Source organism: Pan troglodytes, chromosome 5 (genome assembly GCF_028858775.2).
Source record: "Pan troglodytes isolate AG18354 chromosome 5, NHGRI_mPanTro3-v2.0_pri, whole genome shotgun sequence".
NCBI lineage: Eukaryota > Metazoa > Chordata > Mammalia > Primates > Hominidae > Pan > Pan troglodytes.
In genome coordinates, this window is record NC_072403.2 from 34,186,903 (window position 1) to 34,202,307 (window position 15,405).

At 43.0% G+C, this 15,405-nt stretch overlaps 1 protein-coding gene across 4 annotated transcripts; it reads right to left on the bottom strand.

Annotated features, from left to right (window-relative positions):
• Positions 1–455: 455 nt before the first annotated feature.
• On the bottom strand, positions 456–15,340 carry ZKSCAN4 (zinc finger with KRAB and SCAN domains 4). 4 transcript variants are annotated; one of them, XM_063812812.1, is made up of 5 exons: positions 15,223–15,340; positions 5,528–5,675; positions 3,900–3,982; positions 2,802–2,925; positions 456–1,808 (listed from the first exon to the last, which is right to left on the bottom strand). In XM_063812812.1, the coding sequence occupies exons 2-5, from the start codon at positions 5,631–5,633 to the stop codon at positions 946–948; spliced, it is 1,176 nt and encodes a 391-aa protein (XP_063668882.1). In that variant the 5' UTR covers positions 5,634–5,675; positions 15,223–15,340; the 3' UTR covers positions 456–945. The 4 variants fall into 4 exon arrangements, with proteins under 4 accessions (XP_063668882.1, XP_527296.1, XP_054541633.1 ...); XM_527296.9 differs by lacking the exon at positions 15,223–15,340 and adding an exon at positions 7,621–8,989; XM_054685658.2 differs by lacking the exon at positions 15,223–15,340 and adding an exon at positions 7,708–8,365.
• Positions 15,341–15,405: the final 65 nt, after the last annotated feature.

The following is a 15,405-nucleotide window of genomic DNA, read 5'->3' on the forward strand; positions in this document are numbered from 1 at the left end:
AAGAGGGACACAGATGACGTCTTAGCACTTGGTCGGCCCAAGATAACTAAAAGGTAAGAAACAAGATGGTAAGTGTTACAGAATGTGTTCAAAATTCATAATAATCATTTTGATCTAACTCAATAAGTTGATTTTTATTTACCTGAATGTGAAAGATTCCCCCTAAAGAGTAGCAAAATTAATGTGAACTAACATAATTAACATTGACCAAACAGTGGAGTTCTATGGATGGAGCAATCTCACAATGTCTTAATGATAAAGAAGCTGTTTAAGGCATTCTTCTCATCTCTACTATCATGGTAGAGAAATATGGATTCCCTCACCCCAATTCTGAAAACAGTATGTACGTGGCAACAAATACACTAGATTGGCCCAGAATCTAGAACCTCAGAGAATAATACATAAATTCAAATGGCATAAGTTAGAAATTTCTCAGAAATATAAACAACATCAAATTTTTGGTACAAAGGCCATTTTACTGGTACATTTAATAAATGTTTATTAGCACCTATCATACAAGGCACAAAGAAGAGTAAAAGACCTCATGGATCTGACCAATTTGTGAAAGATTCATTAGAGGCAAAATGAATGGTCAGAGCAGCAGCCCCCCACATCAGAGCCATCCAACCAGATGTCCTAAAGTGCTGGCTGAGGGCAATTAACAAGTCCAGAAGGCCATTTAAATACACTGGGTGAGAACAAACTATTTTAGGTCCTATAACTTCCAGACCACTCTCCCATGGCCTCCTATCAAATGACTTCTTCCAATCACTTTCTAGAATGTAGAAGATAACTCATCATCTCAGCCAGACTACATTTTCTAATACCCGATGATGTATAGTGGTAAATAAAGCCCTGGTCCACAATTTCTGTAACCATTAAGGGCTCCAGGGTGGCTTCAGTTCAGTGACAAATGAGCACCAATATTGGCATGAATACCATGGGTCACTGTGAAAGAGTTTTTTTCCCTACATGGCTTCTCTGATGTTGAACAAGGTATGAAGTTCGAGTGAAACCTTTTCCACATGTGTCACACTGATAGGGTTTCTCACCAGTGTGGATTTTTTGATGTTCAATAAGACTTCTATTCCGTGTGAAACTTCTCTCACACTCATTACATTTATAAGACACGGGAGCCTCAGTATTTTCCCACTGGCTTTCCGTCCTACCCTGACTTTCCCAGGACTCCCCGTGCTCAGGATTCTGAACATTTTTATCACCATGAATCCTCTGATGTCTCAGGAGATGTGAATTCCGCCTAAAGGCTTTGCCACACATATTGCACTGGTATGGCTTCTCCCCAGTATGAATTTTGTGATGTTCAAGGAGGCTGCAGCTCTGGCTGAAGGTCTTCCCACAGTCATCACACTCATAGGGCTTCTCCCCAGTGTGGGTTCTCTGGTGTTTGATAAGGTTTGAGCTGTGACTGAAGACCTTACCACATTCTTCACACTCATATGGCTTCTCACCAGTGTGGACTCTCTGATGAATGACAAGGGCAGAGCTCCCAATGAAGGTCTTTCCACAGTCTTCACATTCATAGGGTTTCTCACCAGTGTGGATTCTCCTGTGTTTAGTCAGGCCTGAACTTTGAGCAAAACTCTTTCCACATTCATGGCAATAATGTCGCCTACTCCCTATGGCATTTTTCTGCTTTCTTTGTAACCTGCCCTCCTGTTCACCAGCTTCTTCATGTGTAGGAATCTGGGCAATGTCTTCCCTCAGGTGGCATGATATCTTCCCATGCTCCTTTTCTGGAAGCTTCTTGACTGGAGGCAAGTCCCTGCTCTTAGTCTGTATTTCACCACCTGAAACAACAAATGGCCGGCAACTGTGGGTTATGCCCTGCCATGGGAGGAAAGCTCTGTGATGAGTACTAGGGAGGCAAGAATTACAGAAGTCTATATATGCCCAGGATGAGGATTTAAGTGCTAGAATAAGAATGGGAATAAAAGGGGAGAACAGGGGTGCTGGGGAGGAAGAAGGCCTGAGAATGAGAATGGGGCCATTGGAAGGGTACAAACTGGGAGTGGAGGGAAAATGGTGAGGACCCAGGACTATGCAGGGGACATATGTGGTGGTTCTAAGCTCTAAGAATAGTAAGCAGGGCCATGCACCTAGGATTAGATTTTGAAAGGGGTGAGTAGAGGGTGACAGTAACAGGGCAAGTGGAAGGATTTCTGAAGCACCTGCAAGAAATGGCAAAAGCAAAGAAATTGGTGATGGATCAATGACATGGACCGTCATCTCTAACTGTGCCCAGGCAGAGGCAAAGTTCTCAAACAGAACTGGCATTGGCGCTAGGAGTTCTGAGGTAGAGCCCCCACTGTGCCACAAATAAGCTATGAGATTTCAAACAAGTGAGGTAATCTACGCCTCTGCACCCTCACCCCTAAGGTCAGGGTCTGTAGTTGATGTCTAAGGTTGCTTCTGGCTCTCACGTTCTGAATCCATGGCCCATTTCCTGAAGAGGCCCCCCCCCCCCCGCCACCCGCAGCTTTCCTCTTCAGTCAGGGATAGGAACAAGAGGACATCAACATTTACTGAGCATCTCCTATAAGCCAGACCTGTACAAGGAGTTGTGTCAATTTCACCCCACTTATCCTAACTAGAACACTGGCATGACAGAGGAGAAAGCAAGGTCAGAAGGAGTAAGGAGCTAGTAGTCAGTAACAGGCTTTCAGGAATGGTGATTCTGAATCCAAACATAATGGGGGCTTAACAGCTTCTAACAGCCCAATAGGTTCTAATACGCAAAGAATGCCAAGAAATCTTAAGACAAATTAGTGTCTCAGTCTTACCAAGGGAGACCAGGCTGCTATGGCTCTCCTGCTTTTCATCTCTGTAGAGGTTCACCTGAGATGAATCCAGCTGTGTCCACCCAGGAGTGAGGGTCAGGGCCACATCTTCCATTTTCAGCAACCCCTAAAACAATAGGTAGTCCTAACTAGCTCCTCTTGCCCAAAATTACCCCCAAAGCAAAGAATGAACATCCCCTTTAAAGAGGCTCTTTAAAAAGGAGCAAGTGTGGCACACCTACACCAATTTAGCTTTATCTCTAATAACATCTTAATCAAGAAAACCTGCCAAATGAAAGAAATATTACACACATTTTAGGATAAGTACTTTCATATAAATATCTAAACAGTCCAGAAAGTAAAAAGGTTTAGAAGACAAGGGTCAATGCAGCAAAAGGAATGGAACTATGTCCAAAATTTTCAAAAGATTTGCAGTATGCTTTGGCAAAGTGAGCGTAGGGGTTCATTTACATTAATAGCTTCAAAAATACAATGAAATCTAGAACTGAAGTGAGAAAAATTAGGGGAAAAAAAGGATACTACACAGCCTCAAACACTGAGATCTTCAAGCAGGACAGGAAAGGCTGAGTAGTAAATTGAAATCTAGGTTGAGAAAAGATTGTTCATATTGTAATATAAATAACTTCAAGATAACTATGCCTTATCTGACCTTTCAAGTATAAGTTCTTTGAGGGCAAGGGCCAGGCCTGTATATCCCTCACCAACAGCACAGCTTATTGTATCTTAAAAAGCAAAACAGAATGACCATCCCAACAAAACCTTCAGTTTGCTTTTGCGGAACTGCCCTTGTTGAAGGAGAAAAATCACATTGAGGAAGAGGCTGACCGAAGAAATGTAGGAGGAAAGATCTGAGAAGTACAAAGAAAACTCCAAGGTTGTTGTGAAACAGGAAAGTCCTCTTAGGTGGGCACCAAAATGAAGGTGGACAATTATATGCAACTTTGGGATAGATGAGAAAACTCAAATTCATGTAGATCTAGGATAGGGGTGGGGTAGGACTGGGGAGGGAGGAACTTAATGTGGAGCCCAACAGTAGTGAAAGGTATGGGGTGCTGGGGAGGGAGAGGAGCTCCAGCTCACCTGGGACCCTGGAGTGAGCCTGGAAGCTACCATTGCATCTTCTCTGCAGCACCCTCCCTGGGCAAGCCCAGGAACCTGGAGAACTAAGAAAGAAAGAAGCTCTGGATGAGAACTACCCTAGTATTCAGCCTCCCCACCTTGCAAAATCCAAGTTCAAAAACTGGGGCAGTAAGTTCTTGCCAATAAATTTATACAGAATGTGTTCCTTTCAAAAATGCCTGATTCCCACCAGCTCCAGCCCTAGGGCCGAAAGAAGTCCGGTGCACTCTGCAGATATACAAAAACCACGTGCAGAATCGTTGGTAGGAGTGGTGAAATGAATGCAACATAACAAAGCTTTCCATTTGAAGACCTTTGGGTTTTGAATTTTGCTAGGAGATGGGGAGTAAAAAGGGTTTTTTGTTTTTGTTTTGTTTTGGTTAAAATGTCTTTAGTAGATATTAGGATGCTTTCCACTTCAGGTATGAAAAACTAGGAGGAGGCCAGGCACAGTGGCTCATCCCTGTAATCGCAGCACTTTGGAAGGCTGAGACAGGTGGGTTGCCTGAGTTCCGGAATTCGAGACCATCCTGGGCAACCTGGAGAAACCTGTCTGAACCAAAATTACAAAAAATTAGCAGGTGTAGTGGCATGGGCCTGTGGTCCCAGCTACTCAGGAGGCTGAGGTGGGAGGATTGCTTGAGCCTGGGAGACAGGTTGCAGTGAGACAAGGTCTCACCACTGCACTCCAGCCTGGATAACAGAGTGAGACCCCCATCTCAAAAAAAAAAAAAAAGAAAAAGAAAAGAAAAAAGAAAAAGAAAAACTAGGAGGAGTCAAATAAGGCTGGGTCCAGAAAGGAGGCAATGGAAGATGGAAGACTGCTTAAATAGAACTTGCTCAGACTCAGAAGCAGAAGAAACCTTAGGTTTCCCTACAATAAGTCAATTTGCAAGGGGCAGAAAATAAGTTGGTTTAGGCCAGAAACTCTGCTGAGAAATAAAGATTGCATGTTGGATGGCACGTCCAAGTGTTGTATGTCTTAGGAATCGGCCCAGATGTTCACAGCAGATGAGGAACAGCATGGAACACACAGCTGCTTCCTATTAAGTGATTTTCACTCTTCCAGTCACAGGCTTTACAGGGTTTAGATTTACACTCTTCTATTTGCAGCAGTCCTACTATCCCTGGAATGTTCTGGCTGGCTTTACAAATTCTGCCTTATTTTCTTCATAGCACTTAACAATATCTAAAATTATATTATTAATTTATTTGCTATCCTCCCTGCTAGAATGTAAGCTCCATCAAAGCAAGAATTCTATCTTATTGGTGGCTCTCTCCCCAGTGCCTACAACACTGGCTACCATAGATGAAGGCTCCCTAAATATATCTAATGAATGGAGATCACCATGTTGTTTAAAAAACCGATTCTTTCTAGACATCAATTTTAATAAAATCAGATTTACTATGTCCTAGTTTGGTTAGGAAAGTTTTTCACCATTGTTTGAAATTTCTCTTAGTCTCAGTCTTAAAATACAGTCTCTCTGTGATGAGTATATAAAGTAACTGTAAATGGATCTTTTAGGTGATCCTTAAATGAAATTGGATGAAGTCTATAGAATTCATACAACCCAGAAGAGAATACTCACCTCTGTCTTGTAAGGGCTGGGATCCCAGAGATTCATGCTTGAACAGAGCCTTCATTGGCTGGCACTGGCTACTTTGAGACCCTTGAGTTTGTGTCAATAGTGCCATCTTGCAACAGAGCAGTTCTTGCCCCTGGTCACCAACGGGAACCTAGAAGTCACGATTTTTAGTTATCTACCCAACATTTCTATGTTTTCCATGTGCAAGTGATTTCTATTTTCTAGGCACTGTTTCTACAAGCCTTATATTAACACAATTAATATAGATAACAACCCTATGAGCTATTATTTTGGATTTTTATGATAAGTTGCTGAAAACGGAGATGTGGCCCTGATCCTCTCTCCTGAGTGGACAGCATTTTTGTTGTTGTTGTTGGTTTTTTTGTTTTTTTTTTTTTGAGATGGAATTTCACTCTTGTTGCCCAGGCTGGAATGCAATGGCATGATCTCACCTCACCGCAACTTCCGCCTCCGGGGTTCAAGCAATTCTCCTGCCTCAGCCTCCCTAATAGCTGGGATTACAGCCATGTGCCACCACGCCCGGCTAATGTTTTGTACTTTTAGTAGAGACTGGGTTTCTCCATGTTGGTCAGGCTGGTCTTGAACTCCCGACCTCAGGTGATCCGCCCGCCTCAGCCTCCCAAAGTGCTGGAATGCAATGGCATGATCTCACCTCCCCGCAACTTCCGCCTCCGGGGTTCAAGCAATTCTCCTGCCTCAGCCTCCCTAGTAGCTGGGATTACAGCCATGTGCCACCACGCCCGGCTAATGTTTTGTACTTTTAGTAGAGACTGGGTTTCTCCATGTTGGTCAGGCTGGTCTCGAACTCCCGACCTCAGGTGATCCGCCCGCCTCAGCCTCCCAAAGTGCTGGGATTACAGGCGTGAGCCACTGCACCCAGCCAAGGGTGGACAGTGTTTAAGCAGTTTGCCCATGTCACCCAGCTAATAAGTGGCAATGCTAGAATGGGAGCTCAGACAGAATGACTCCAGATCCCGTGTTCTTACCATTACTCTAGGCTCCCTCATTATATACATCTGTGTGTTTACGAAAACCCTTTGGACACTGGTGCTAAATTCTCAAAGAATACTAATATATTTTCTAATCTGAAAAATGAGGATAATAATTTCTACTTTATGAGGTTTTGGAGACCAGTAAATAAGATCACAGTATGTGACATCACCTAACACAGGGCCTGGCACATAGTTATGTCCTCATTAAAAGCAGGTTTCCTTCCAGACATTGATAGTTAAATTACAGTTTTCAAGTTACTGTCTCACGTGCAGCTCAGAATTTCCCACATATTTTATGAAGAATGAAGCTAAGAGATTTGCAATGACTTCCCACTGCTACAGGGCTTGCGTGCAATAGACCTAAGTCAAGAACCTTGGTATCCAGCTCACCAGTTAGAAGATTTGGCCACACAGGTCCTCTGAAGTTGTGTGCACAGGGACACAGGACGATGCAAAGAGGAAACAGTCCCTCATAAAACAGGGAAGAACATGGAGGTAAAAATAGGCCCACTTTCTACCAGAGGTTCATAACCAGTGGTCCATGGACTTTCTCCCAAGTGGTCCATGAACTTAGAAAGGACAAAAACTAATCTTATTTTTACTGGTCTTTAAGAGAGAGTTAACATTTCCTTCAATTATGAATGGAAGCAACAAATCAAGGTAGCATAAGCAGTACCCAGGACTTTGTCACCAACAAAACCTGCACGTTTTCACACCACATTACAACCAGGCAAATAGATGCTTATCACCATTTTGAAATTGCCAATTATAAGCCCTGTCCCTAGGTCTTATTATTTAGTGCAGTAATAAAAATCCACATATATGACTTTAATACAAATTTAATTCTTTGCTAACTGTATGTCAATATAGTTGTGTTCTTTTGTAATCCTTTATAGTTTCTTTATATATTTAAAAATATAATTCTGAGAAGGAGTCCAGGGACTTCACCTTACTGCCAAGGAGGTTCACAGTACAAAAAGAGATGAAGAACTCCTGGATGTTAAAGGAATGCCCCTCACTCCGATCTGGGATTTCAGGAGGAAACAGACCACAGCGCTCAGATACAAAACCTGTTCTTTCTACCTGCGGCGCCGGCTCATCCAGCTGCCTCTCCAAATACTCCAATAGCACCACCACCTCCTCCCCGCTCTCTGGATGCTGCTCCCGCACCCAGCTCTGCAGATTCCCCGGCAGGATGGTCAGGAACTGCTCCAGCACCAACAGCTCCAGGATCTGCTCCTTGCTGTGCATCTCAGGCTGCAGCCATTGTCCGCAGAGTTCTCGGAGCCGGCTCAACGCCTCGCGGGGGCCCGCAGCCTCCGGGTAGCGGAAGCCTCGGAAGCGCTGGCGGGAGCGTTCGGGGCCCCGAGCAGGGCTGCAGGGTGCGCTCACCTCCGCCGTCAAGGCGGAGGCTTCCTCCTTCTCCACCTTCACGGTCAGGAGCCCCGTCTGGTCTTCTGCAGACTGGGCGTCCAGGGCTGCGTTTTTTCTCGGTTCTCTAGCCATTCTGACCCAAGGCAGTACTCGGGTCTCACTCTAGTTGCGACCTGTATATCTTCAGAGGATTCTGGAAAGGTGGTAAATTTTCCAGTAGAACTGCAAGTGGTCCCCCTCCTGTCATGCCCAGGGGCCCAGGACACCCCCTGAGGCGCAGCTGCACAGATCTCTCTTATAGTCCGTGCCTTTGCAGGGTCGTCCTCTGCACCCCACTCTGAATCCCACAGTAAGTATCACCAAAGGATGTCTTTGGGAGTGAAAGTGATCACTCTCCAGACGTAGGAGGGAAGTTGAGGCTGGGGCACAGGAAGCCTCGATGGGAACTAAGGCCACTTCCTGGGCTCTCTAGGAAGCTTCTCTCGGTGGTTGTCTCCGAATTAACCCATTAGCTACCCTGTCCTTACCTCCACGCAAGGGAAGGCAGTTAAGGGATAGAGAAGGAAAGGATGACAGACCTTGGATCATAAGAAATAGGACTGAGCCTTTAAATCCTGGAAGGATGCCGCTGTGGCTCATATTTCTTTCCTATGTAAAGCTTGCTTAAGCAGCTGGCATAAAATTGACACTAAAATTGAGCTGGAAAGCAGGGGTTCCCCAGAGCCCCAAGAACCCTGGCAGGGGGACCTTTAGTCTCTCTCAGAAACATCAAAGCAGCAGAACACATCACCAGGCACTTGCCTGGAGCGAGCAGTGGCTGCCCTTGGTCCTTCCCCACTCACCCCCTTAATCTGTCACTTTTTTTCCTCCTCCTTAAGGCCAGACTACTCCTCCCCACCCTGACTGTAGCCCTCACCTCCCACTAATCCTCAACACACTGTCCCACTCCCCCACACACCACTTTGCACATTCCATGGCTGCTTCTCTGGCAATCAGGCTTATGCTGCTCTCCACCTCCAGAAACTCTCTAGTCTCTGGCTTCAGGGACCCCATTCTCTTCTGCTTTCTTCCTTCCTGTTTCTTCCCAGCCCCCAATCACAGTCAAGCACAGTGGCTAGATACGCAGGTAGCCAGGTTACCTGTGTAATCCTGGCTTACCCTCCCTGTGCCCGACTTTTCCAATCTGTAAATAGGGAAAGTAATAGTAGATATGTAGGCATTACTAGGGATTAGATAATGTTGCGAGCACTCTTGTGTAAAGTGCTTAGAACAGTGCCTGGCATGTGACAAACTAGGCCTATCCTATAATAGAAGAAAGCCCTGAGAATTCTTTGAACTAGATGGGACTCGATTTTAAGCCATAATTGACTGTAAGTTATTTGACTGGACACTTCGGTAAGCCCCTTTCTGCCCAGTGGAATGGAGAAGCTACAAAATGCAAGTTCAGTAGTTTATGAGGGGAAAAAATATCATGTCAGTACTTTCCTGAGTTTTTCTTTCTTTGCCTATGCCTCTACATTCCAAGGATTAAGAAATAACATAACTTAAGAAAATGAGAAGTCCCAAAGACTGTTGCAAATGAAAAATACTACAAAATATCTTTCTCTTGATGAGCTACCACAGAAGGTAGAGGGCACTGCCCATGAAGTATCCTTATAAGTGAACTTGAATCTAAGTACTTTTCTAGATCCAAATATTTACAGAAATAAGTTAGCAGTTTTCACACTCTGTGTCACACAGAATCACTGGGGAGCTTTTAAAACATCCTGATACCTAGGCTGCAACCAAGATCAATTAAATCAGAATGTCACAGGATGGGACTCAGGCATTAATAACATTTTTTGGTTGTTTTTGTTTGTTTTGCGACAGAGTCTTGCTGTGTCACCCAGGGCTGGAGTGCAGTGGCGCAATCTTGGCTCACTGAAACCTCCACTTCCTGGGTTCAAGTGACTCTAGTGCCTCAGCCACCCGAGTAGCTGGGATTACAGACATGCATCACCATGCTGGTCTCAAACTCCTGGCCTCAAGTGATCTGCCCACCTCAGCCTCCCAAAGTGCTGGGATTACAGGTGTGAGCCACCACGCCTGGCCAACTTTCCTAGGTGATTCCAACATGCAGGTGAGTTTGAGAGTTAAGGAATTAAATGACACTTTAAAAAATCAATCAGCCAAATCCAGCATGTGGGACATTCTATAGAACAGAATGATGCAGGACAAGTGAGCCCCAAAATTAGGGCTTAGCTCAAAAGGATGCTTTGCTTTGCCCAGGGATGAGTTCAAGGGCAAGCCAGTGGTATTAGGCAGCAACTTTTATTGAAGTGTCAGTGTACAGCAGCAGCAGAGGTACTGCTCCTTACAGAGCAGGGCTACCCCCTAGGCAGTGTGCTCAGACTAGCAGCTCAAAAGCAGTTCTGCAGTCACATTTATACCTACATTTAATTATATGCAAATTAAGCACCAGATTATGCAGAAATTTCTAGAAAAGGGGTATTAACTTCTGAGTCACTTGGTCATGGCCATGGAAAGGGGTGGCAACTTCCCTGTGTTGCCATGGCAATGGTAAACTGACATTGCACACTGGTGGGTATGTCTGGTGGAGAGGTGATACTGCCTCTTCCCTCTTTTAGCTAGTCCTCAATTTGGTCAGGTGTTGGAGCCCCACTTCTGGAGTTGAATTCTGCCTCCTACCTCATTCCTCCCTCAGAGATTAGATATGCCTTCTTAATTTTAAGCAGGCTGCAGAAGGGCAGTGGTCCATCTTCTGTAACTGCTTCCTGCTTAGTTTATGGGCATAGGCCCTGCCTAGCACTGGAAGAGTAAAAATCTCTGGATACCATATCTAAAGGCAGGATGCTTTTATTTTCTGGGTCAGTAGATGGGATGGGTTGGAAGCCCTGCGACAGCATTTTCTTTATCTGGAACTGTTGTAATTTAGAAGACACAGATTTTATAAAGACGTTAAACAAGCAAGGGCCAAAGATTAGTAATAACAAGATGGCTATTAAAGGTCCTAGGAGAGATAAAAACTAGGTGAGACTTTGTATGGCACTTCTGATAATTGACCAGATATAGTTGGGTTCAGTGCCCTGATTATAGATATGTAACCCGGTAGCTTGCTTATAGATCTTGTGAATGTTAAATTCAACCTGTTCAGAGTTGTTACTACATGTGCAGCAGGTTTTATTACTAATTGCACAGACTCCATCTTGTTTGGCTAGTAAATAACCTATACATTTGGGCTGGCAAGTCAGGGGCTCTTCTCTGGGCATTCCAGACACCCATCTTGTGACACTATTTCAGGATGGGTAACCCTCAGGGGTCAGGGGACTTAAAGCATTTGCTAATAATTGCACTTTTTGGCTATTGTTAAATCTCTTTTGCCCTGTCCCTATTGTTGTAAACTTTAAAGGCCATATTTAAATGGCTCATAGGGGTTTGAGGTCCTATTGCTGCTTTTTATAGCTTCCTCCTAGGATAAGGGGCAGATTGAGTAATAAAATGCATACCTAGGAGAGCTTGTCCTTTTTGGGAGTCTGAGTCTGCATTAGTATATTTCCTGAGTGTTTCACCAAAATGACCCTGAAATAGAGTGGGATTTTCTCATTTTCCCTGAGTTATTTCTATAACCTTGTCATAAATGACTGGCTTAACCACACAATTTTTCCTTACCTTTTTTCTTTTCATGGCACAGCAAGCAAATGACAATACTTGCAAGTCATGACAAGTTAAATTAAAGAATATGGTAAAATGTATAAGCCTTTTTTTTTGATTCTCTGAAAACTGGCCAAATTTTTCCTTGTATAAAGCCAAATTAGAGATAGACAATGCCCCATGTACTCTAAGTGTTCCTCCATTTCCATCAGCTACCTCCTGCAATGGACATAGGTTTGACTTTAGGGGCTTATATGGGGCCCTACTCCTGGTGGTCCTGGTTGGGCTTACTTTTTTGGGCCCTGGGGGGTAAAGGCTGGGGCTAGTTGGATAAGGGAAAGGGGTGCCTGATGACCTTGAGTTAGAATCCTTCATTAGAAAACTAATGGGACTACTCTCAGAATAGGATTAAGGAGACTTCAGACAGGGCATAGGATGATATTGTGATTATGAAGGAAAATGTCCTTTATATGCATTCATGACTGAAATAGTTAGAGGTGAAGCATCATAATGTCTGCAATTTTCTTTCAATTGAGTAAGAAACCAAATCGTAACAACTAGTGAATCTAGGTAAATGATATATGGGTGTTTGAACTTTTCTGTAGGTTTGAAAGTTTTTAAAATAAAAATTGGGAGCTGGGCATGGTGGCTTATGCCTGTAATGCTAGCACTTTCTGAGGCTGAGGTCAGAGGGTCACTTGAGCCCAGGAGTTCAAGACCAGCCTGGGCAACATCTGTCTAGAGACAGGGTCTAGTTCTACAAAAAATCAAAAATCAGTTGGGCATGGTGGCACACAGCTGTGGTCCCAGCTACTCAGGAGGCTCAAATGGAAGGATCACTTAAGCCCAGGAGGTCAAGGGTACACAGTGAGCCATGATAGTACCACTCCACTCTAGCATGGGCAACAGAGTAAGACCCTGTCTCAAAAAATAATAAAATAAAAACTAGAGGAAAGATTTATGAAAAACAATTTTGAGAAATTTTAAGAAAGGTAGTAAAAGGTTACCTGTGAGAACAATTCCATTTTAGCTGAGCATTCAACATCTGGTACTTTCCTTGATAATTAAAATGTATTGTTATTTCAAAAACTGTCCCTATTTTCTTAAAGTTCTTCAAATATATTTCTATGCTCTATGCAAATGAACATTTGCTCATCTATAAATAAAATTTAGAAAATAAAAGCCCATCCTCCCATTAAAAAGGTATGGTAGGCATTTATTTTTATCCCTATAAGCATACTTTTTGCACCACTGCTTTTTCTGCTAAGTCAGGGGTTAGCAAACTGCTGCCTACAGACCAAAATTGCACCATGCCCTGTTTTTTAATGGTCTGAGTGAGGAATTATCTTTATATTTTTTAATGGCTTGGGGAAAAATCAAAAGAATAATAAAATTTAGTAACGTGAAAATCATATGAAATTCACTTCAGTGTCTATAAATAAAATTTTGTTGGAACACAGCCATACTCATTCACTTACATATTGTCTATGGCTACTTTTGACCTACAAGGGCAGAACCCTAATTAAGCAAAATGTTATTCATCCAAAAAACAATTTCATTCTTCCCATTAGAAAACATGCATTGCAAAATTATACTCAATTATTATAGTTTGAATAATAATATAATTATATTGCATCAATGAAAATGTGCTTTTTCTTTTGTTATAAGTATGTAATATACACCATGGAATACTATACAGCCATAAGAAAGGAATGAGATCATGTTCTTTGCAGGGACATGGATGAAGCTAGAAGCCATTATCCTCAGCAAACTAACACAGGAAGAGAAAACCAAACACTGCATGTTCTCATAAGTGGGAGTTTAACAATGAGAACACATGGACACAGGGAGCGGAACAACACACACAAGGGCCTGTGGGGGGTGGAGGATGGGAGGGAGAGCAGCAGGACAAATAGCTAATGCATGTGGGGCTTAAAACCTAGATGATGGGTTGATAGGTGCAGCAAAGCACCATGGCGTGTGTATACCTATGTAACAAACCTGCATGTTCTACGCATGTATCCCAGAACTTATAATAAAAATTAAAAAAAACAGTTATCTCTTCCTTGGAATAATTGAACAAATTGTTGATTATGCTTTATCATTTAAAATAAATGTATATTTTGTCTTAAAAAAAGTATGTAATAATATCCTCAATTTTGCCTCTTGGCCCACAAAGCCTAAAATATTTACTATTGGCCTTTTGCAGAAAAGGATTGCCAGCCCCTAGTCTAGGTCATAACTTTTCTAAAGATCAAAAATATATTCTAAATTTCATTTTCCTGTGTCGCTACCTGAAAGAAGTATTTCATCAACCAGCTTCGTAATTCAAGTCTACATCAGATACTAAATGGCTTAAATTTACAATTATCCAAGTAAGACATATCCATTTCATTGGCCTATCAAGTAGTTTATAACTCCAAAAGAAAATTTTCTTTACTTACACAAACTCTATAGTACTCACCCTATCCATATATTTTCACTATACATGTGACCATTCACATATAATACTCCCTGATGTTTACCAGTTCCTAAATTCATATAATTTATGTATGGAACCAATTCTTATCCCCTTCAATCAAAGTACTAAAATTCTACTTAGAGCAAATGATATAATTTGGTCTTATTCATTTTAATTTCCCCCATTTTGTTGTTTAGAGTTCTAGCATCAGGAAGGCATCATTCTTAAGTTTTGACCTGGCTGTCAAACAACTGAGCAGATCAACTTAATTAGAGAGAACCAAGATGATGTTAATGCCTATTTACATTTTAAGATGAGAGATAAATGATCTTGCATAAAATGTTTATCATTTCTGAGAATGAGATCTAATGTGTATCGAGAAAGTGGTTTCCAAACTACAAAGTTTCTGAAGAAGTCTCCCTAGATAGAAAGACATCTGTCTACAAGATCGAGTGGGATGCTTCTGTGTGTTTCTAGAGTGGAAAAGTCTGTGAATTTAATAATTAAAATCATGACTCTGGGCCGGGCATGGTGGCTCACACCTGTAATTCCAGCACTTTGTAAGGCTGAGGTGGAAGGATCGCTTGAACCCAGGAGTTTGAGACCAGATTCAGAAACAAAGTGACAACGGTCTCTACAAATAATTATTAAAAAAATCAACCTGGCGTTGTGGTGGGCACCTGCAGTCCCAGCTCCTCGGGAGGATCTCTTGAACCTAGGAAGTCAAGTCGGCCCTGAGCCATGATCGTGCCACTGCACCCCAACCTGGGCGACAGAGTGAGATCCTGTCTCCAAAAAAAAAAAAATTACGACTCTGGCCTTCACCTAGCTTAGAGGGTGAGCTCAAACTGATTCCAAAAGAAGTTTTGGTTCTTGCTTCCAGTGGTAACAAGGGGGGTTGGGAAGTGATTAATTAAACATATTTCCTCCACGAAGAGGGTGGACAAGTTCCTTTTTTAGGAAGGAAAAAAGGAGGAGCGTTGGTAGTAGGGATCTTCCACAGAGGAGTAAAGTTAAGGAGGTGGAAATGAAAGGGAAGAACAAAGGGTGAGAAGCAAAATGGTAAAAGCGAAATCGAAAAAGAGAAGTGGGTGTTCCAACAGTAGAGGGGATCATTGACGCAAATTCGTCCTTTTATGTTCCCACACGGCTCAAGTTGGGGAATATAAGTCCTAAAAACAGGCGCACCCTAATCCTACCTACTTCCCACAAGAAGCCTTCACGCAGCCAAGGCCCGCCCCACATAGCACACGCGCGGATTCGTTCTCCGTTTGGTAACTGACAGGAAGCGGAAGCCGTGCGTGGGAGGCCGATTCTAGTGCGCCTGCGTGGCTGCGAATCACCAGCCATCCTCTGGGTCTGTAGTAACCGCCCAGCGTTGA